We start from the raw sequence: 24377 nt of genomic DNA on the forward strand, positions 1-24377 counted from the left end.
CTTGCAGGGGGGTGGTGTTCCCGTGTATCTGCTGCCCCTGTCCTTCTAGATGGAAGTGGCCGTGGGTTTGGAAGGTGCTGCCTGAGGATCTTTGGTGAATTCCCGCACTGCGTCATCTAGATGGTACACACTGAGCATTGGTGGTGGAGGGAATGGGTGTTTAAAGTGGAGGATGAGATGCCAGAGCCGAGAGGCTTAGCTCTAAGGTTTAACCTGTTAAACATGACTCAAAAACCCCAGGGGGTCCAAGGCTTCAGGTGCAGCGAACATTTTTAAAAACCTATCTCACATAAATTTGGCTGCTCACTCACATGGATTCTCTTTTAACCTGAAGAGTACTTGTTTAATATTTTGGATATTGTCATTGTATTTACCGTAAAAGAATGTGAAACAATGCTAAGGTTGGGACAAATACAACGCTTGCTGTCTGTCTCTCTCAAAGCTGAGAAAAACTGTGCAATGATGCACCAGTTGCAGTAGGGGGCACCCTTCTGTGATTACTGGCACTTTCTCTCTGATTATGCACTTGTGAAGGGCACTGCCAACGCTTTGCATTCATATAGCACCTCTCACATTGTACAGCATTGTTGTTGAGACTGGGGACAATGGCTCTGGTACGCACGGTGGCTCAGTGGTTGGCACTGCTGCCTCCCAGCACCAGGGACACAGGTGCACCCCCACCCTCGGGTGACTGTCTGTGTGGAGTTTGCACATTCTCCCCGTGTCTGTGTGGGTTTCCTCCCACAGTCCAAAGATGTGCAGGTTAGGGTGGATGGCCCTGGAAATGCAGGGATGGGGTTGGATCTGGTTAGGATGCTCCTTGGGGGTAATGGGCCAAATAGCCTGCCCCTACACAATAATGGACTTTTTATCCCCTTCACTTAGACCTGGATAGTGAGCATTACTGGTTTCGTTGCCTGTACCCAATCGCCCTTGAAGCGCATGGCTTGCCCATTCCAGAGTGTAGTTAACAGTAAGCCGCATTGCTATGGGCCTGGAGTCACGTGTAGGCCAGATTACACCCCCCTCAAAGAACTTGAGGGAACCAGATGGGTTTTTTACAATAATTACCATCTAGATAAGCTTTCAAACGTAGCCTGTATTAAATCTCATGGAGGCATTTGAACCCAGGGCCCCTGAGCTTTATCCCAGGCAGCCAGACTACTGCACCAGTCTGGCATCATTACAACTCACTGAAAGGGTTTGATGTATATCCTACACCTTTTATTTTAGCTTCAGTTTGGAGCTTCTACCCAAACGATTCTGGTCTCCGCCCACTCCCAGCCCGTGGGTGAGGAAGGCTGACACTGTCGGTGCAACTGAGGAGGCAATGAGAGGCTAGCAACGACAGATGCTGGGCCGAATGGACACTTCAGGTTGGAGTAAGACCAGGGGCTAAAAGGCCTTCTAGTGGTGCAGTGGTAGTTCCCTACTCCTGGTCCAGGAGGCCCAGGTCCACTCCTACCTGGTCCAGAGATGTGTTAGCATCTCTGATCAAGTTGATTAGGCCAAAGAAAAATTAGATTTGTTGATCAGGGGTAAGCTGGTGAATTTCAGACGTGGAAGAAAGGTTATATATGAATGGAGGGGTCGGGGAGATCATTGCAAATGGGAAAGTGACTTGGCATGAAGCAAACGGTCTAGTTTCTCTTGGCCCACAGGAGTTTTTTTTGATAAAACTGTAGGGATTCCATCTTCCTCACCTCTATTCACTTTAGAAGCCCCACAGTGTGGAAGCAGGCCATTCAACCCATACTAACCCTCCAGAGAGCACCCCCCATCCTATCCCTATATACCTGCATTCGCCATGGCTAACCTACCCAGTCTGCAGATCCCAGAACACTGCAGGCAATTTCTCCATGTCCAATCTACCTAAACTGCACATCGTTGGAATGTGGGAGGAAACCGGAGCACCCGGAGGAAACCCACGCAGACACGGGGCGAATGTGCAAACTCCACACAGACAGTCGCCTGAGGGTGGAATCGAACCTGGGTCCCTGGTGCTGTGAGGCAGCAGTGCTAAGCACTGAGCCACCACGTCAGGATTCCCCAGAGATCAAGGATGACAGCACGTGAGGGTCTCAAAATAAAAACACAAATTTTACCACGTGACCTCACTCCTGCAAGCTGACTGGACCCCCAGCCCTACCCCTCCAGCCCATCTCTGTTGGGTGGCTACAGGTCAGGGTCAACTCAGAGTGTTTTCAAATTGTATCTCAGCGTCAGTTCTGACCCAGTCGGTAGCCTCGGATTTCTGCGTTCAAAGGCCAGACCGAACTTGATTGTAAAAGTTGAGCCTGACTTTCCCATGATGCACTGATAGGAGTGCTATCATTAGGAGAAAACATTACATTGAGACACCTTTCGCCTGCTCATGTGGATTCCCAAGGCATTACTTCATTAAACACCAGAGGGTATTATATATCTTTTAATCAAGAAGGCTGAGGGGTGACCTTATAGAGGTTTATAAAATAATGAGGAGAATGGATAGGGTGAAAGGCAGGTGCCTTTTCCCCAGAGTGGAGTACTTGAAGACCAGGGGACATAGTTTTAAGGCGAGAGGAGAAAGATTTTAAGAAGAGATGAGGGGCAACTTTTTTACACAGAGAGTGGTTTATGTGTGGAATGAGCTTCCAGAGGGAGTGATGGATGTGGGTACAGTTACAACATGTAAAAAACATTTGGATAAATGCATGAGTAAGAAATATTTGGAGGGATATGGGCTAAGTGAAGGCAGGTAGGTCCAGTTTAGTTTGGGACTATGGTCGGTATGGACTGGTTGGGCTGAAGGGCCTGTTTCTGTGCTGTATGACTCTATAACATCACAAATGCGAATCATTGATTGTGGGAGATGTTGGAATACTTCACTAGGTCTAGTGACTTAGGGACCCAGGCTAGTTCTCTCTCAGTGCATGGGTTTAAGCCCCACCACTGTAGCTGATGGAATTTCAACTCAATTAATAAAATCTGGAACTGAAATGTAGTCTCTTTGACAATGGCAAGGAAACTAACAAAGATTATGATGAAAAAGAAACATAAACTATACTGTTCATAACTCCCAGGAGGGATATCTGCTGTTTTCACCCCATCGGGTCTTCATGACTCCAGGCCCACAGCAACACTATTATCTCTCAACTGCCCTCTGTAATAGCTGAGCGATTTGTGGGGCAACTAAATATTGTAACAAAGTTGTGTTGAGTAATTGTGAATTGGAAAGCAGGAAGCTAGAATTGGTTTGTAGAGAATTGTTAAGGGAGAACAGAGCGTGGCTCGTTTAAGAGGTAAAGTGCTTAGAGATTCATTCAGAGAAAGAACATGTGTCTGTATGCAGCTGAAGATGTACCGCCAGTTCTGAAATTGAAACTTTGAAACTTGGCTGTGTGATTGGAAATCTTAGGTCTGTTTTGATACTTTGGCAACTCGCTGGAATCAGCCAATTAATTTAAACCAAGCACTTAGCTATTGAAAGCAAATTGAAATTAAATCTGATGGTTTTGACAACCTCAGGCCAATGCTGTTATAAGAAAATTGAAATGTCATCCAAGGTATATAAGGAGAGAGTTTTTAAAAATCAGGGTGAGAGCGAACTGCCATCTGAGAAATAAGCATCTAGCGCTCAAAAGAAATCGCAAAGCTCTGTAAGAAAGCACCATCTATCCATAAAAGGTACCATGGTTCTTCTAGCTAAGAGTCAGCACAGAGAAAACATTCCTGACAGCAGGATCAGTGGAAGAATGGTGTTTATGACTTGAGAACAACGGAAGAAAGGCGTGTAGACTTTAAGAGACTAAGTTTTAATTTATTTTATTATTACTTGCAATTATAAAGATGCAACTTGTAGTTATTGAAACAGCATACCAGTAGAATTTAGTTCAGTTAGGGAATAGTTAGTAGTTTAAGGGGAATTGTTTGGTTTGTTAGCAATTCTGTTAATTTGTTCACTCTTCGGGTCAAATTAAAAAAAAGTCACTTGTTACTGATAAAGTGCGTGTCATAGAACATAGAACATAGAACATAGAACAGTACAGCACAGAACAGGCCCTTCAGCCCACAATGTTGTGCCAACCATTGATCCTCACGTATGCACCCTCAAATTTCTGTGACCATATGCATGTCCAGCAGTCTCTTAAATGTCCCCAATGACCTTGCTTCCACAACTGCTGCTGGCAACGCATTCCATGCTCTCACAACTCTCTGTGTAAAGAACCCGCCTCTGACATCCCCTCTATACTTTCCTCCAACCAGCTTAAAACTATGACCCCTCGTGTTAGCCATTTCTGCCCTGGGAAATAGTCTCTGGCTATCAATTCTATCTATGCCTCTCATTATCTTGTATACCTCAATTAGGTCCCCTCTCCTCCTCCTTTTCTCCAATGAAAAAAGTCCGAGCTCAGTCAACATCTCTTCATAAGTTAAGCCCTCCAGTCCAGGCAGCATCCTGGTAAACCTCCTCTGAACCTTCTCCAAAGCATCCACATCTTTCCTATAATAGGGCGACTAGAACTGGACGCAGTTTTCCAAGTGCGGTCTAACCAAAGTTTTATAGAGCTGCAACAAGATCTCACGACTCTTATTCCCCTGTTAATGAAAGCCAAAACACCATATGCTTTCTTAACAACCCTGTCCACTTGGGTGGCCATTTTAAGGGATCTATGTATCTGCACACCAAGATCCCTCTGTTCCTCCACACTGCCAAGAATCCTATCCTTAATCCTGTACTCAGCTTTCAAATTCGACCTTACAAAATGCATCACCTCGCATTTATCCAGGTTGAACTCCATCTGCCACCTCTCAGCCCATCTCTGCATCCTGTCAATGTCCTGCTGCGGCCTACAACAGCCCTCTATACTGTCAACAACACCTCCAACCTTCGTGTCATCTGCAAACTTGCTGACCCATCCTTCAATCCCCTCATCCAAGTCATTAATAAAAATTACAAACAGTAGAGGCCCAAGGACAGAGCCCTGTGTCAAGGAATTTCTTTCATTCAAGCACTCTTCTTTAACAGATTATAAAGATGAGGCAAGTTTCTCTGGACGTTTTATGTTTAATTATTAGAAGGGGGCCTCTACACCCGCCATAACAGACTGGGGGCTTGTATTTTGGTTTAACTATTAGCAGGGTTCAAACTCTACTCTGTAGCGATATGAGCAACAAAAGTGGTGCTTGCCGGTGATACCCACATCCCTCAGAAGTGCAAAGGATTTAAATTTATCTGCAAATTGCTACAAGTGAATCGAGCATCATCAGCTGTAAGGCAATTTGAAGTCACAGTAGTGCTGAAAGAGTGTCAAATCAATGCGAACCTCTCCTACTTCTGTTTCCCTGTCACCCCAACCAGACCTGCCTTTTCTCTGAGGGAGGGATTTAAATATTTCCAGGAAAGAGTTTGGAACAGAGTAGGGAGTAGCAACCCTGCATCGAAAGCAATGTTGTGCCTGACCTGGGCAGTACTCTGCAGAGAGAAGGAAACAAGAGCAAATTCCATCAGTGATGGAACACACAGGGAGATTGTCAGCTCATCTCAGTGCAACCCCTGAAATGGTATCTATTTAAAAGCCCACACAGAATTGTCCAGGTATCATGTTACTAAACTGACATGTAGCCTGGCAGCTAAATGCATCACGTTACGAAGCAGAAAGAGAGAAAGAGTCTCGGCTTTGATTCCCAGTCCAAGGTTGACACTGCGAAGAAAATCAATAAGACTTCCGGCTCTCGGTCACTTCCCCTGTACACCACACAATCCCCAAATCTACAGAACGCGGCTGAGAGAGAGGACGGCGATGCCTCTTATGACCGAACAGCCTGCTGACGTTCCCCCACCAACCCCCACCTTCCCCCCGCTACTATAGGGCTCACTGCTTCAGCCATGGGGCATGGAAGCCCCTTGCAGTTGGGAAACAGGAATGGTGTTTACTGAGTTGGGGGGGGGTGCGAGTGCAGATGGCAAAGAGGGGAGAGAGGGGGTGTTTGAGGACAGAGAAAGGGGGTATTGGAGGATAGGGAGGGGTTGTTGGAGGAGAGGGGGGATATTGGAGGTTGGGGAAAGGGGGGTGTTGGAGGGGAGAGACAGGGTATTGGAGGTCAGAGAGAGGGGGAGTTGGAGAATGAGGAGAGTTGGGTTGTTGGAGGGAAGAGAGGCGGTATTGGAGGGGAGGAGGGTTATTGGAGGGGAGAAAGGAAGCGTTGGAGGGGAGAGAGGGGGCAAAGTAGCGGAGAGAGGGGGTGTTGGAGGGCACTGAGAGCGGGCATTTGGAGGACAGGGAGAGGGGTTGTTGGAGGAGAGAGAAGGAGTTTTGGAGGGGAGAGAGGGGGTGTTGGAGGGAAGAGAGGGGACAATGGAGGGGAGGGGTGTGTTGGAGGATACTGAGAGTGAGAATTGGAGGACAGGGAGAGAGGGTGTTGTAGGGGAGAGAGGGGCGTTGGAGGGGAGAGGGGGGCATTGGAGGGGAGAGGGGGGCATTGGAGGGGAGAGGGGGGCATTGGAGGGGAGAGGGGGGCATTGGAGGGGAGAGGGGGGCATTGGAGGGGAGAGGGGGGCATTGGAGGGGAGAGGGGGGCATTGGAGGGGAGAGGGGGGCATTGGAGGGGAGAGGGGGGCATTGGAGGGGAGAGGGGGGCATTGGAGGGGAGAGGGGGGCATTGGAGGGGAGAGGGGGGCATTGGAGGGGAGAGGGGGACATTGGAGGGGAGAGGGGGACATTGGAGGGGAGAGGGGGGCATTGGAGGGGAGAGGGGGGCATTGGAGGGGAGAGGGGGGCATTGGAGGGGAGAGGGGGGCATTGGAGGGGAGAGGGGGGCATTGGAGGGGAGAGGGGGGCATTGGAGGGGAGAGGGGGGCATTGGAGGGGAGAGGGGGGCATTGGAGGGGAGAGGGGGGTGTTGGAGGGCACTGAGAGCGGGTATTGGAGGACAGGGAGAGGGGATTGTTGGGGAGAGAGGGGGTGTTGGAGGGGAGAGAGGGGGTATTGGAGGGCACTGAGAGCGGGTATTGGAGGGGAAGAGAGCGGGTATTGGAGGGGAAGAGAGCGGGTATTGGAGGGGAAGAGAGCGGGTATTGGAGGACAGGGAGAGGGGGTTGTTGGAGGGGAGGGGGGTTGTTGGTGGGGAGAGAGGAGGTGTTGGAGGGGAGAGAGGGGTTGTTGGAGGGGAGAGAGGGGTGTTGGAGGGCACTGAGAGCGGGTATTGGAGGACAGGGAGAGGGGCGTTTGAGGGGAGAGACAGAAATTGGCAGTTGATCAAGGCAGTGTTCCTCGCACTGCAGCCCGGTGAAGTGATAGCCCTCCAGGTTTAAGAAAACACACAGTGACAAGCAGCGTAATAAATCACTTCCCCAACTGCGCAGGCCTTTGGCACTGCCCGGGTCAGTCCCAGGCCTGGGGTGTTATGGGAATCATTCCAAACCAGTAACGTCAACAGATACTGCAATGATGTCAGCTGCTGGGAGGGTCAAAGTTCACCCAAGCTCATCACCCCCATCTGAACTCTGGGATGTGGTTACAGCTCTAAAATCAGTCAAGAATTCCTCTGATCAAGATTCGCATGAGGATCATGGACAATAGCTTTACTGGCTCAGATTTCCTCTGTGCTAACAGCGTTGTGGTCATTGCTCATAATACTATGCCTGTTGAGAATTACTGTAGGATAGTCGCACCTTGGCAAAGGACAGCATTCCTCAAATCTCACAATGTCAACGTGTTTTAAATTGCCTGAGTTTCAGTGTTGTCCTCTATGTCCCTGTGTATGGTCATGGTTTCATGTTTCTTTTATTCATTCACGGGATATGGGCATTGCCGGCCCTGAGCCGTCCCTAATCACCTGCACGCACAGTGGTTTGCATGGCCATTTCTGTGCTAACCATGTGACTATGGGGAGGCACCTGGAATCATGGAATTTGAAGCCATTTCCCCAGAGCATTGGCCCTTGACCACTCATCCTGGGAATTCCCACTGCTCCATTGTCCATCCGGGCTAGATAATTAAATTTAAATTTGACCTGGTGCCATGGTGGGATTTGAACCCACAACCCCAGGGCAGAAGGACAGGCCAGTGACACTGCTGTTGGGTCGCCACCTTTAGCCCCAGTCTCCCACACTCTTGTAGTTTTGTGCAATTTGCAACTTCTGTCATACAGACCCTTTGGCCTGACTCATCCATTCTGAACGGGCTTCCCAAACTAAGCTGCATTTGCCTGATTGTCACAGCGGTTAGCACTGCTGCCTCACGGCACTAGGGACCCCAGGGTCGATTCCACCCTCAGACGATTGACTGTGTGAAATTTGCTCATGCACCTTGTGTCTGCTCATGCTTCCTCCCACAATCTAAGGACGTGCAGGTTAGGGTGAGCTGGCTATGCTTAATTGTCTCATAGTGTGCAGGCGAGGTGGATTAGCCATGGGAATACAAGGATACAGTAGGAAGGTGGATCTGGATGGGATGCTGCTTGGAGGGTCAGTGTGAACTGAATGGCCTGATTCCACACCTTAGGGATTCTATACACTTGGCCCCTAAACCCTTCCTATTCATATCCTCATCCAGGTGCCTTTTAAATGTTGTAACTGTACCAGCCTCCACCACTTCCTCTGGCAGCTCATTCCATACACGCACCATCCCCTGTGTGAAAGATTTACAGCATAGATCCTATTTAAAACTTTCCGTCTCACCTTAAACCTATGCCCCTCTAGTTCTGGACTCCCTTACCCTGGGGAAAAAGACCTTGTCTATTCACCCTATTCATGCCCCCCATGATTTTATAAACCTCTATAAGGTCAGCCCCCCCCCTCAGCCTCCAACGCTCCAGGGAAGGATGTCCCAGCCTATCCAGCCTCTCCCTCTGGCTCAAACCCTCCAATCCTGGCAACATCCTGGTAAATGTTATTTGCATCCTCCCCAGTTTAATAATGTCCTTCCTACAGCAGGGAGACTAGCATTGCACACGCAGGCCTCACCAACGTTCTGGACAGCTGCAACATGACATCCCAACTCCTATACTCAATGCACTAAGCGACGAAGGCAAACATTTTTCGTTGTAAAGAATTGAAGTCTGGACCTTTCTGACATGCAATATCTGAGTCTCTCCAAATGATTCTCCAGGTGCCCTGAGATCAGGATGGGGTATGGAGGGTAAGGGGCTCCCCAAGCAACTCTGAGAAAGGAATTCCTCTTGATTGTTGGTAGGGAGTCAAATTTCCTAAGCGCTATCTCACCAAGGATGCAATCCAGTTGGCTCCCTCTCTCTGACTCCTAGCAGAGCAGCATTTCCCTCGCTTGCAATTCCTATAATCCCAATCTCTTTCCCCATCACGAGCGAAAAATGCTTCCCATTGCACTGGCATTACAGTGAATTCTCAGCTCAGACAAAGTGAACTTCTGGTTGCAAGAAATGTATGTGGTGAAACACAAATTAAACGTCGCTTGCACTGAAACAGCCCCAGTGCAGGATGTGTTGCCTGGCATCAAGGCATTTCCACTGCCTTTTCGTCGGGATAACAAACCCATGCAGGATAACTGCCTTTCAGAGCAGTGCTAACCTTCTCCCCCCGCCGTCTCCTCGTGCAATTTCAGGGCCAGGGCTGATTCAATAATCTGATTTAAGATTAATGATGCTGAAAATCTTTCCTTTCTTTTCTCCCGAGGAGAAATGATCCCGTGGAGAGAAATAGCCGAGATGCAGCAACATAAAACCCAGGCACCCATTGCAAATAGCGGCACTTCACTCAAAGCCTCGAAACTGCAGTACTGCTGAGCATTTTAAGACAAATTAAAAACAATTATCAAAGGTTTACTGTTTGTGTATAAAGCACACAGAATATATCAGAGAAACATGGCTAAACACCCTACCTTTAACGTCAAGCTTTATAAACATTACTGAGCGTTGTATAAAAAATAATTGCATTGTACAAGGTATAGATGAAACGAAACCATTATATCATCTATGGAATAAATAATGCCGAACACATCAAAAAAAATATTTGCACATTATATAATGTATGTCACTAGGCATCCCGTATATAATGTTTAGATGTCATTTATGATTTAAATTGTACTGAATGTGATCGAAATATTTTTGCAACATGTATCTGAATGTCATGTATAATTTTCAGATGTCACATTTGACGTTAATGTTGCTGAGCACATGTTAAAACGGTTCAGTATTTGTTCCAAAGGATCAGGCATTTTCAGGTACTGCATGTTATAAACAAAAGGCAAAGTCACCATAAAGAGGTTAAAACGGGCTGCCTTTCTTGTTAGAGAGAGAGAGAGAGAGAGAGTTGGCTGGGGGTGGGTTAACCTGAGGGCCACCATACCTCAGGCGAGGTTGAGAGTCTTTCATTTGTGCCAAATCAGCATAGCCTTACCAGGCCATAAGGCTGCCCTCTCGTTAGACACAGATGACTGGTGGTGGTTTAACCCGAGGGTCACCATGCCTCAGGTGAGGAGAGAGGTTGAGAAGGAGAGTGCTTCACAGTAACCTCAATGGTAGCAGGAATTGAAAGGTCTCTGTTAGAATCGCTGTCCGGCCAGCTGAGCTAACCAGTTATAAATAATGGCTCCATCAGGTTGGGTACAGAACTGGGAGGATGGGCCAAGCCACCGTCCGCACCCATAATAACTCTGTTACTAATCGCCTAGCATGCTCGCAGTATCTCCTGAATTGAGTAGCTCGATATCTAACTGTACTGATTGATGGTGGGGAGTCAGTGCTTTCTAATAGTGCAAATATTTATTGAATTTTGCATTTTAAACAGGGAAGGTGAAGGGTTATTTAACAAAGGAACCTGCATCATTCGTCACAGATCCCAGCTTATGATTGTTAATGCTATGTGTAAAGATTTAGGAGCAGGAATAAAATAGAGAAGGGTCTGGGAAGAATCAGAGTCTGAAAATAGAACAGAATTTAACAGAGAATGGGAGAAAATCCAGATGTATGGAAAAGAGAGAAGAGAGAGAAGGAAGTACAATAGGAAAGGCTGGAGAAAGTTACAATGAGGGCTGAAGAAAGGGACAATGAAGGAATGAACAGGATGTAATAGTATTCTGCTTCATTGCCACAGGATTCAATCAGTGTCTCTCAGGGGGTTGGAATTAAATAGTTAATTATCACATTAGCAAGGGTTTAGAGAAGTAAATGACTCTGTACAAACACTTGGCTCTGAAATCAGCACAGACACATCCAAGATCTCTGACAGTGGTAACCTCAAGTCTGTGATCTCCAAAGTTTATTGTGTTCAGTATATATTCCAGTGTCTGCAGTAATTTGCACCTCATACAGTCACACATGCGCGCGCGCGCGCACACACACACACACACACACACACACACACACACACACGCTCTCACATTTATGCACTCAGGCGTATATAGTGTCAGACAAGTATGCCAGCTCAGGCATCTGGGTCCACACTTCCCCCTTTCCAGTAAACATTCACTTACCTTTTCCAACTCCAACAGATGAAATCGCAGCACTTGGATGGCCTGGATCATCTGTTAGAGACAAACAGGTATGGTCAGTAAAGAGGAAGCCATCAAGTACCTGGGTTAAAGCTCGATACTATCACTAGAGAGCTATATCAGAGCCAGTGAACTTCCTATACTGAATTAAAAGCAGGAGATAACTCTCTGCAAAAGTTACATTGAGACTTGATTACAAACTTAACTTGCAACAGTAACAAAATTAACTGGATACAACAGTAACTAAATTAAATCCTCCCTCCAAATATTATTTTGATAAGCGTACAATTAAATAGAAAACATTTAAGTTTTCATACACGTGTGCTTTACAAAATAGCCTATCTTGCAAGGACAATTAAGATAGCAGACAGGCCTTCCTATCTGTTCCCTCTCCCAGTCAGCTCAACACTAGTACAATTGAGATTTTGAATTCTAATTACCAAATTATCCAGCTCAGGGTTGGAGGAAAATAAAGGTTTTTCTGTTCGAATCTGGAAATCAGAAGAGAGTGGGGAGAGACTTTAGTAGAATTCAACAGACTTGAAATAGTTAACTCAAATATTTAGACCCGGAATTGGTAACAGGACAGAAACAGAATGTTCGATACAAATTTTGCTTTGCCAAGTATATCAGATACGTACAGCTACATACACACACACACACACACACACAGTGACAGACTCTGTCTCTCATACATTACACACAAACATAGGTCCTGATAGTATCACACTTACACACAAATAGTGACAGTTACAGATGCATACACACGCACGCACACAGATACTAATGGTCACACCCAAACACACAAACATAAGAACAGACAATAATCAAATGCAGATGCAGACATACACATGGACAGTCTCACACACACGCACACACAGAAAATTACAATCTCTCCCACACGCATGTATGAACAGACACCTGCAGTCGTTCACACATAGCACACCAGGCCAGGCACTAACAGTCTCTGACACTCACAGACATTGACAGTCACACATTTAGAACTTATACTCACAGTCAAACATACACTTGACATGCACTCCCTCAGAGACAGTCACTGACAGTCTCACACACACAGTCAGACACTTAGTTTGCACAGACACACGGACAGAGAGTCACACACGACACTCATGTATGCACAGAGGGACAGACTGATAGTTATACAAATAATCACAACCAAAATTATTACCCAGTCTCATACACTTTTGATTGAGGAGCACATATAACTGACACAGGTCATACATTGTCATAGATGTACAATGAGATGTGGAACAACATGTGGATAGTCTACAAACCCACTGCTTATACAACCTCCCAAACTACACCTCAGCACCTTCTACACATTCACTGTCTACATTGTTTCTCTCACACACACAGCCTACTCTCTAGTTTGCTGTTTCTCAGTCATTTAGTCACATTGTTGGATCATCTCAGCCAGAACTTTTTCTAACCCCGAGTAACCCTTGTAAATTATTGGATTTGTTCAGGATCTGGTGAGAGATTTTGGAAGATAGAGGAATCATCTGGGAAAAATTTATAGTGGGGATTTCTTGCAATGTGTGCCTTCTCTCCTACCCTCCTTTGCTGGCGCCCCTGTCCGCTTTGCCTTCCTGCAATGGCACAGGTCTCTCCCAGCTGGGGTTGGAAGCAGTCCCCCCCGTGAGAGGAAAGGATTCTGAGTGGAAGAGTGGGAATCTCTCCGTCCCAGTTTGTCCCATGGATCACCAGGCTGTAACACCCCCTTCCCAATGTTTGACACACCGAGTCAACCCTCACACTCCTGCCTCAGCCCTTCCGGAGCCAAATGAAATTAAATCCATTTCAATCTGATTTTGAGTTGAAATTGACGCTTTTATTAACATCCATTGCGATTAAATTAATCTCCGAGACAAGTACAAGCGCAGCCGAAATTAATCAGAAAGATTTCACACCCTTTTGGTCATCTGGGGCGGTGTAATTGCAACCCGGCTATGTTGATGTTCGGAAATGGTTTGTTGTACGCACAGTCTTTGCTTTATCTGCGAGGCTGATTTCAAATCAGTAGCCTCGACCACATTCACCCCTGCTCTTTTTTACTTCCTTAAAAAAATGCCTTTATATTAATGTACCCATGTTGTACAATGCACCGTTTTTAAATAAATCTCGGACAACTGAGCTTCTCTGAATGCTAAGCTCGTTCTAAACTCATGCACATCCTCCCTTTAATTCGCCAGTCTCTCCCCAATCCCAAAACTACTAGCTCTCTCGCCCTCCGAACCTGTTTAGCGAACACTGCGATGTCTTCATTGAAGGAATCTGACGAACACACATCTCCTCCGGCTACCCCGCAGTCCCTGGGAGTAGATGTAGCAAGTTCACACTTCTCAAAGATCAAGGCAAGTAAGGGAAACAGAGGATGCCTGTTTAATTTGAGAGGGAGGTTGGTGGAGAGGAGAAGAGACGGAAAGTGAGTGGAGGCAAAAAAAACTGAATGCTCAAAAATATAAACATTGAATTAAAAACAAGTAAAATGACCTCTTAAAAGCGAAGTCTTCCCCAAACACGCCCCCCAAAAACGATTTGCACCTCAAAACCTCTTTTCAATGGTTAAAGCATGAATTAAAAGAGCGGCAAATAGGTCGAAAGTAAATAAGATGAAGATATTTATAAATAAAAAAATTAATTTACAAACAGTTGGGTGGCAAAGATACTTTTTTAAAGGAAAAGGTGGTCAAACAAAGTCAGAAAAATAGACAACGGGACTTCTACATATCCCTAAATGAAGTAAATTCTCTACTACTTATCATTTGCAAGATAGACAAGATAAATTTAAATATTGAGCTCTTCTGGAAAAATAAGCATTTTAAAACAGGGTTTCTTTTTGTTGAAATAATCAAGGCGATTAAGTGATGTATGTGAAACATAATGATAAAATCTAAAATGAGAGCATGTTTCAGCCCCTGTTACAAAACGAGAGAGTAGGGAATGTTATACAAAAGAAAGAGAGAGAACACGGTAAATAAATATATTTTGTGTGTGTGCATCCACACTGTTGTATATGTACAAAGCGCGTACTGATGAGATATACAGCGAGTGCACGCTGAACATATTTAAAATATTGGCGCACATCAGTCCATTTCTCGCATTCTGACAAATCTAGGGGGGAGTCAATCTGCAACACACCTTTTTTTAGAGCAGTCACCAAGCGCCTGTATAAACTAGTTACTTTTGAATTTGAGGCTGCCATTTCTTTGTCACAGCGTCTAATTTCCCTGTTGTAGTATTGAAAACGCATGAGGGAAAAAAAAGAAACGCTTCCTAATTTTCTTCTGAAAAAAAGGGAGAAATAACCTTAAAATGAAATAACTTCTCAAAAAAAAACTAGACTGTGTGAAATCTGCCAACTGACCGCATAGTCGAAAAGATCAGCTCATTAAAGACACCAGTACTGGGCGCTAAGTACATTTTTGTGTGATTAACACACAGTTCCCGTTAACCCTCGCCCTCCACATTGCGATTGTGATTTAACATTTTCACAGAACATGTGAAACAATCTGCCTCACGCTCCAAGTTGAGTAACTCGCGTTTGCTCAGAGCCACGAAACCAAAAAGCCTCCTGGAAAAATAGCATCTGTTTTTGTTTCTTTTTTGTTTTGTGTTTCATTTGTAAAACGAAACAGCCCGGTGCCTTTTAAACAAAAAAAAAGGTCCAACTGCAGAAACCGTTCCTCCAACGCTCTCGCAGTTTAACATTACTTGGGAGGAGGAAAACTTACTGCTTTTAAAATTAGGACAATGTTTCATTTGAGAGATGTTATCGCAGGAGGAAACATTAAATACAAAGCTAGCAGAGAGCTCGTAAAATACTCAAGTATTATAGAAACAGAGGTGGGAGAGAGTGGAGATTAACACATCGCTGTTAAATAGGTGGGAATTCCGCCTTGTAACAGCATCTACTCTGAAACCGCTCGGTTTTAGACATCTCCTATTCCATGCCCTGGTCAGGTAGAGGGGTTGGAGTAGGGAGAATTTTTCAGATAGTTTGGACGGGTAGAGATAGGGAGGGAGAAAGGGCGAATCGCTAAGATAGTCAATCGGAATCCCCCTCAAGACCGTTCACCTGAGCCTGATTGGACTCAATCAATCCCGGGCTCGCCGTTTTTTTTGGAGGGGTGTGGTTGTAGACCGTTTCGGTCTGAATTGTAGGCGACTAACCCTGCATTGATCCCTCTGTGATAATAAAAGAACATTGTCCTGATGGGAGAATTTTTTAAAAATTCAATGAGTAATCTTAAATATTGTCCGCACAGACTTAATTTGCGTCGTACAAAGTTTAAGAGTTGTCGAAAAAATAAATACTGTCGAAATATTTCAGTGAGTAAATTGACTCACTTTAAGTATTATCCAAACACTTAAATTGTGCTGAGCTTTTCCAGCAATTTCTGTTTTCGGTTCGCACTCAAATTGTGTCGTGCAGACTTTAAGAACTACAGTTTGTCAGAAAGTTTGTATGTTTTTTCTTCTTTCCAACACACGTTTAATCTCGAGAGTAATCTCAAGAAATCGGTGTGAAATGTATATTTCTGTTTGTTAATAACAATAACGTGGGAGAATGGAAACACTATTATCTCTGATCTCAGAGTTCAGATATTTTAAAAGCTAATAAGCTACATCAGATACTGGAAGTTAGGCATTGTTTTAAAACAGAAGGATTTCAGAAGATTGTCTTAAAAATAAAATCGCCCAGTTCCTGACTCAATCCAGCCCCCGCTTTATCCCTGACTCCCATCAACTGTTAGAGTTCCCCCAAAGAAAGGGGATAGAGATAAGACATCGTCCCCCCTCACACACTCAAACTGTTCCCAGATTTTTCACATCCATTCTCAAGCAATAGAGGCAAAATGTAACTCCAAAACAGACATGAGTTTGTGGGAAACAAAGTCGACCGCGATAAACACATGAGAGCTGGGGTTGGCGGGAGGACACAGACTGATGTTAAAGGGTGATATTTGACCCATTGTACAGGGAGCTATTAGACGTTCCAGAAACGTATGAAACATTTACTCTAGTCTGGGACTGGAAGGTGGCGATTTGATCATCTACTTTGTAAAGTTCCGGGCTAGAATTGGTGACGAGACCCGAGAGAAGGGAGACCTGTTGTCCAACAGGCGATTGTAAAGGACTTTTTGGGGTGTAGGAGAATGAGAGTGTTGCAGAAAAATCAAAACACGGGACAATAATCTGATCTGCATCTCCTGAAATTCATACGACCAGAAATCCTAGATTTTATATTTAAACTTCATTTTACCCTCAAAAGACATCCCACAGGATATTACCCACTTTAAAGTGATTCATTGTTGAATATAAATAGGAATTCCTCTCATTTTTAACCAACGGTTTTCTCCTTAATGCTCTGTTCCATGTTCAAACTCTCCCCTCCAAAGTATCAAATCACGCCTCTTCGCTCCTTCCAGCGCTTCCTCGAACTGTCTCGCTTTCTGTTTGCAAATTTATTTGCTTTACTTTTTATTTCGCCTCTGCAATTAAAAAGTTTAACAAACTCCTCTTGTGTTCCCCATGTTTCTGTCTCTGCAGAGCTTGTGTCGGAGCACTGGAGCTAAAGCTTCATCTCTCCCCTCACACACGAAACAATTTATACTCCACTTCTGTTTTTCTTTGAAAATAAAACAATCTTCCCCCTCCCCAACCTTATGCCCACAACTTTGTGTGTGTGTATGTGTGTGTGTGGAGGAGGGGTCGCTTACCCGTATATCGCATCCTTTTCTCTTTTCAGACTGTCGTTGATGTTATTGCCCAGACTCCCAGGTAACGGTACCCGGTGAGAAGCGCTTCCAGGCGGGTAGTGTTGCGCGTGGATGCCGGGGCCGTGGTTCAGATGGTGAGCCAGATTCCGAGAGGCGTGTGAGTCTCCATAACTAGCCATGGATACCCCGTCTATCCCATAGTGGGACAAGTCGTCATACTGAGAAAAGAAATGGAGGAGAAAATTAAAATGGGAAAACAAGTTGGGAAAAAAGGGGTGAAATGAGACACAAAGGGATTTTTTTAAAAAATCACCAAAACGTACACGATTTAAAAGAAACCACTCAGACTCCTGTACCAGACAAAATATACACATACAAACAAAAACACACAATCACAGATGTTGCAGCAAAAGTCTCTCTTGTTTATAAACACATTTCAAAATTAAACAGCAGAAGCACACACACACACACACACACACACACACACACACACACACACAGGAAAACAGTCGACCCTCACTTTTTGGAAACTCATCTTCAGGCATCTTCGGAACCTTCTGTTATACTCCACTGCACTAACTGTGGCAACACTTCAGTAGAGAAACTCAAATCCGGCGCTGCTTGCGAGACCTCCACAAAGCTAATCCGAGAGCCGCTTCGCCATCCTCGTTTAGCAACAGAACAATATTTTGGGAAGCGGGCGTTTGGTTTAGAATCGGGGAGGGGAGGGGGTCTGTGGTGAGAGGGGAAAGAGTGCTCTCAAACACTTACTTTGTAAAATTTCCAGCGTTCCCCCTCTTGAACATGTTCAACGTGGACTGGTGTTTGGGAGGGGGGTGTGTGGATAGTGGGGGTGGTCGGCCCAAGAAATATACAATTCAAACATTACCAAGGCAAACGATTAACTTAAAACAGGGATTAAATCGCCACAACAGCCCAGTGAAGTTGAAGTGCCATGAAAGACACTCCCAGATTGGGGTTACATTAGATACGATCAGTTGTATCAGATATTTAAACGTAAACCAGGCTGTGATCCTTCTGGCCTAAAGAATTTAAATTAAATTCAATCTCATTTCCTTAAACTGCACCAGTATCGCTTTGTGAAATCGTGCAGTCCAGAGAGAGAGAGCAGGATACCTCGGGAAAAAAATGTACATCACAAAATGAACATTCAAAATATCCCGGGCAGACTCAGAAACCCAAATAAAAACCATCAAATCATCAGAGACAGAGGGGTGAGTGTTGGGGAACACACGCACACACACACACACACACACACACACACACACACACTATAAATCCAGCAATACTACAAACGAGCGACCGTCTTCAACATGACTCCACAAAAGAAGAAATCGGTGCCTTGTAATATCAAATAAAAGAGACGGATATGAAACGGAGACACAGCAAACCAGACCACAACCACAGCGGGCCTTCCTGCCTCTCCAAGCCGACGAGCGGGACTCTGCGGGCGGCTCAGGCAATCAGAATCGCCCGGGGTAGCGGGCTGTCGCTCCCATACCTACCCTTTGTGCCATCAGCCAGCGTGTTTAAGGCTATTCTTGTCTCTCTCTCTCTCTGTCTGTCTTTTTTTAGCAGCCTTTACTGTGAGCACACAGCCGCTGGATTTTGCCAGATGATTATCTTTTTCGATGCAGATTTTACAATCTTAAAATCCCCAAAAATTGGAAAATGGTTCTTTCACGTATACACACACTCTGTTGGTCATTGATACATCTCTGTGTGTGTATGTGTGTGTGTGTGTGTGTGTGTGTGTGTAGGGTTCTCTCTCTCTCTCTCTCTCTTGAAATTATAAGGTCACAATTTCCAGATGAAAAGAGATTCGAGGCGGAGGTGCCTGGCCGCCACTGGAGATGTGAACGGTGTTGGATCTCCTCGCTTCTGTGTGCTAGGCTGGTCCATCCAGAAGCGCTGGTGTCACTTTTCCAAATGAATGATGATTAAAACCCTAGGAGGGAGGGTGAGGAGAGAGAGGGAGGGTGGGGAGAGAGAAAGAGAGAGAGAAAAAAACAGAGAAAGGTTCCCCCCCCCCCCCGCCCTAGTATCCACACCTTTCTGATTAGGTCAGCTTTTACTAGTAAACAGATGGACACCTCTCTCTCTCTCTCTCTCTCTCTCTCTCCCAGGATCAGGAAATCCAGAAGCTTTTCTCTCCCATCCGAGCTGATCACTGTGAAAGTCCCGGCACGCTCGCAATCTCTTGTGCATCAGCTGCAAATCACAACAATTTGAGTTCCACAATGGACCCAGAGAGAGAGAGAGGGAGACAGGGGAGGGAGAGGGGAGGGGAAAGGAAGGGAAGAGGGAGAACAGCTTCGAAAGGACCCTCCACGCACCGCACCCCCCACCCCCCGCCAACTACAGCCTGGTCGGGGTGCTCAAGGCATGGGGGGTGGGGGGGGGGGGCCGCGGGGTTGGAGGGGCTTTCCCTAATTTGCCCCGCACTGGATAATAACCAGACGCTGGCTCTTTCTCTCTGCACTCGCCCTCTCTCTCTCTCTCTCTCTCCCTCCCTCTCTGACTTTGTTCATCTCGGTCTTTCTCTCGCTCTCTCCTACTCTCTTTCTCTCTTGCTTCATTTTCTCCGTCTCTCACTTCTTTACCCCCTCGATCTCTCTGCTTTTCTCTCTCTCTCTCTGCCTGTCTCCCACTCTCCTGGATCTTTCTCTCTGTCTTTCACTCTATCTCTGTCTCTCTCCCCTAAGTCTTTCTCACACTCTCTCTCGCATGTCTTTCTCCTTTTCTCTCCACCCCCTGTGTCTTTCTCACTTTCTCTCCCCCTTGCCTTTCCCCCTCTCTCTTCCCTGTCTCCTTCTCTTTCCCACGATCACTCTGTCTGCCGGCCGCAGTGTTCCTGTACTGAGTCCGGCCGGAACCGGCAGTGTCCGTCCCTCTGTAACTGTCTCCTGGTGCACTGGCCAGCCCGGCTAACCGACACCGAGAGGGAGCAGCAATATCTCACTGGCTGTGTCTATCAGCGCAGAATAAACTGTGTGCGTCTGTCTGAGTGTGTCTCTCTGTGTGTGTGTCTCTGTGTGTGTCTCTGTGTGTGTGTCTCTGTGTGTGTGGGTGTGTATGTGTGTGTCTCTGTGTGTGTGTCTGTGTGGGTGTGTATGTGTGTGTTTGTGTGTGTCTGTGTGTGTGTGTGTGTCTCTGTGTGTGTCTGTGTGTGTGTGTCTGTGTGTATTTGTGTGTGTGTTTGTGTGTGTGGGTGTGTATGTTAGTGTGTATTTGTGTGTCTGTGTGTGTGTCTGTGTGTGTGTCTCGGTGTGTGTACGTGTGTGTTTGTGTGTGTGTGTGGGGGTGTGTATGTGTGTGTGTGTCTGTGTCTCTCTGTGCGTGTGTCTCTCTGTGTGTGACTCTGTGGCTGTGTGTGTGTATATGTGTGTGTACCTGTGTGTCTGTGTATGTATATATGTCTGTGGGTGTGTCTGTGTATGTGTGTATGTCAGTGTGTATTTGAGTGTGTACGTGTGTGTGTGTGTACGTGTGTGTGTGAGTGTGTGTGTGTGTGTGTGTGAGTGTGTGTGTGTGTCTGTGTATGTGTGTATGTCAGTGTGTATTTGAGTGTGTGTGTGTGTGTGTGTGTGTGTACGTGTGTGTGTGTGTGTGTGTGTGTGTGCATTTCCCAATCACCCCTTCATGTTAACCCTCGCAGGTCAGCTCATTGACACTGTGTTGCTGTGGTGCAAAGGATTGGACTTCACTGGGGAAGTGATCTGAAGCCTCTCTTACTCCCAATTTGTGCACATTTCACCTGATTATTGTCCCTGGGGTTCACAATCTGCCCATTTGCTGAGGGCTGCTGGTTTCAGAAACCAGACTGGAGGGTGAGATTCAGTGGGAGTGAGTCCTTTCAGTGTTTCACACCGCCCCCAACACATGTTTAAAACATAGCAGGACAGTTCTAGTGCTGACTGGAAATTCCTTCGCTCATATATTATTGCCAGGTCATGGTGAGTGAGGAAAGCACAGAATATCCTTGGCCTAATGAACAGCCGGGGAATAGGATTCAGCACAAAGGGTTGGTTGGGGAATTTGTACAAGACACTAACTTTGGTCTTAGCTGGAGAATTATGCTCAGTTATGAGCATAACACTTTCAGAGTTATACAGCACAGAAACAAGTTCCCCCTCGTCAGATATCCTAAATAAATCTAGTCCTATTTGCCAGCATTTGGACCATATCCCTCTAAACCCTTCCTATCCATCTACCCATCCAGATGCCTTTTAAATACTGTAATTGTACCAGCCTCCACCACTTCCTCTGGCAACTCATTCCATACACACACCACCCTCTGTGTGAAAATGTTAGCCCTTTCACTTTCACTTTCTTTCCCCTTTCACCTTAAATCTTTGCCCCTTTAGTTTGGGCTCCCAATTGCTGGGGAAAACACCTTGGATATTCATCCTAACCATGCCCCTCACAATTTTATAGGGTCACCCCTTAGTCTCTGATGCTCCAGGGGAAAAAAAAACTGCTTCTGACTCTCCTCACAGTTCAAACCTTCCAGTCCCGGGAACTGCCTTGTCAATAGGCACTGCCTAAGTGTATGGCAGAGGCAGGTTCAATCAAAGCTTCTCAGTGAAACGGAAGCATGTGCAGGATTATAGAGAGAAGGCAGGAGAATGGGATGTCGGGGGGTCCCAGGACAGATGGTGCGGGCTGAATGGCCTCTCTCTGCATTGCAGCAGCTCAGGTCTCTGTTGCAAAGTGAGATTTCCCTCTCGGATGGAGAAGGACAATCTCAAAGCATGGCTGCACAGGATGATTCTGAACTGTAGTTGCATTCAGACGGTCAATGAAGATTGCATTTAAATAGCACCCCAAGAAGAAGTCCGAAAGCTCTTTACTGGATTGTGGAACCCAATGTGGCGTGAGAAGAAGTTGTAGCTTCACTCCAAAAGGCAGGCTTTGAGGAGAAATAAAGCACTGCAGATGCTAGGATGGTCATCAATAATCTGTCCTGGTCCACTCACATCGAGCACAACAATGTCTCTTCCTCCTCAGGAGGCTAAGGAAATTCAGAACGTCCACAAGGGCTCTTACAAATTTTTTACAGACACATCTTAGAAAGCATCCTATCTGGGAGCATCACGGCTTGTTACAGCAACTGCTCTGCCCAGGGCTGTAAGAAACTACAGACAGTTGTGAACACAGCCCAGTCCATCACACAACCCAACCTTCCATCCATTGAATAAAAACTGAAAGAACTGTGGTTGCTGTAAATCAGGAACAAAAACTGAAGTTGCTGGAAAAGCTCTGGCAGCATCTATGAGGGTGGGAAAAAAATCAGTGTTAACATTTTGGGTGCACTGACCCTTCCTCAGAACTGAGGAAGCCTCTTGAGGAAGGGTCACCAGATCTGAAACTTCCTTCACAGATGCTGCCAGACCTGCTGAGCTTTTCCAGCAACTTCCGTTTTTCTTCCATCCATTGAGTTCATCTACACTTCCCGCTGCCTTGGAAAAGCAATCAAAATAATCAAAGACCCCTCCCACCCCAATGATTCTCTCTCCCACCTTCTTCCATCAGGCAGGAGATACGAAAGCTTAAACACACGCACCAACAGATTCAAGAACAGCTTCTTCCCCGCTGTTATCAGATTTATGAATGGGCCTCTCAAATGGTAATTCTGATCTCTCCCTCTCTCTCTCTCTCTCTCTCTCTCTCTCTCTCTGCACCTTCTGTGCAGGTGTAACATTTTATTCTTCACTCTGCTGTGCTTTCCTGATGCACATCGTATGAAATGACCTGCCTGTACAGCAGGCAAAACAATGCTTTTCACTGTATTGCACTACATGTGACAAAATTAAATCAATAAGCCATTCAATCAATGCTAGAAACCAGAAATGAAATGAAAATATGCTCTGTGGGTCAGTCACTCTGAAGGGTGAGAAAGGTTTCAGGGACAAAAATCAGAAATTCCTGAAAAAACTTGGTCGGTCTGGCAGCGTATTTGGAGAAAAGGCAGAGTTAACGTTTCATGTCCAGTGACCCTTCCTCAGAACTGTTGTGTCTTTCCAGCAATTTCTGATTTTGTTTTCAATTTCCAGCATTTGCAGTTCTATGGGATTTTCTTTCATTTAAGCTTTCAGGTTCAGACGAGGCGTGTGAAAGGAAAATTGGGAGCCTGAGAGAGAGAGAGTTTAGTGAGGGGATTTCAGTGCCAAGTCCTGTGTTACTGATGATACAGTCAGCAGCTATAGATGTAAAGGTGACACAGTGTATCAGTTGGAAATGTTTCAGAGGTCTTTTGCTTAGATCTGGATGAAAAATTTGATCCACTGGGGGAGTCTCATAGCTATTCTGTTTTTGCAAGCAAGTTATCCAATGTTCCAGCTGGCCAAAGAGATTCAATGGGATAATGGAGCTTCCTTTGTATCGTCCCTCTTAAAGACGAGGCAGTGTCCTACTTGAGTACAGCCACCCCCTGCAAAAGGTAGTGAGCCAATGATCTGCTTCTTGGAGTTCTGACGGAGGGATACGTGTTGGCCTAGAGACCAGGAGATCATGCCTTTCTCCTGCTGTGCAATCCAACCCACCACCTTGTGGATCAGAGCTGTCTCAGCCACATTTATGGTTATAAAGCCATAGAGCTGCACAGCATGGGATCAGACCCTTTGGTCTAACTCGTCCATGCTGGCCAGATATCCTAAATTAATCCAGTCCCCGTTTGCCAGCATTAGGCCCATATCCCTCTAAACCCTTCCTATCCATGTACCCATCCAGTTGCCTTTTAAATGTCACTGTACCAGCCTCCACCACTTCCTCTGGCAGCTCATTCCATACACGCACCACCCTCTGAGAAAAAAAGTTATCCCTTTTTAAATCTTTCCCCCTCACCTTAAACCTACGCCCTTCTAGTTTTGGACTCCCGGACCCTGGGAAAAGGCAATGTCTCTTTACCCTATCCATGCCCCTCATGATTTTATAAACTGCTATAAGGTCACCCCTCAGCCTCTAACGCTCCAGAGAAAACAAGGCCTCAGCCTATTCAGCCTCTTCCATAGCTCAAACTCTCCAAGCCCGGTAACACCCTTCTGAAGTCTTCCAGGTTTAACGACATCTTTCCTATAACCATAGGACAAGCTCTCTGCTTGCGGTTCTTCTGTATCTGAAATGCTAGAACGCTGCAAAAGTGGTTTGGCAGGTCAAAGGT

At 45.9% G+C, this 24377-nt stretch overlaps 1 protein-coding gene across 8 annotated transcripts in view; it reads right to left on the reverse strand.

The window, feature by feature from the left end:
- The window catches only part of LOC125447679 (homeobox protein Meis1-like), a 318867-nt gene that overhangs the window by 213036 nt on the left and 81454 nt on the right, over positions 1 to 24377 (reverse strand). For 3 of the 8 annotated variants that reach the window (XM_059640899.1, XM_059640894.1, XM_059640900.1), the window contains exons 2-5: positions 17195 to 17412; positions 13708 to 13849; positions 11891 to 11941; positions 11433 to 11483 (exon numbers count right to left, since the gene is read on the reverse strand). In XM_059640899.1, coding sequence (XP_059496882.1) covers positions 11433 to 11483; positions 11891 to 11941; positions 13708 to 13849; positions 17195 to 17412 — 462 coding nt within the window. The other 5 variants (XM_059640896.1, XM_059640901.1, XM_059640898.1 and 2 more) reach the window with 4 other exon arrangements.

The sequence above is a fragment of the Stegostoma tigrinum genome, chromosome 39 (genome assembly GCF_030684315.1).
Source record: "Stegostoma tigrinum isolate sSteTig4 chromosome 39, sSteTig4.hap1, whole genome shotgun sequence".
NCBI lineage: Eukaryota > Metazoa > Chordata > Chondrichthyes > Orectolobiformes > Stegostomatidae > Stegostoma > Stegostoma tigrinum.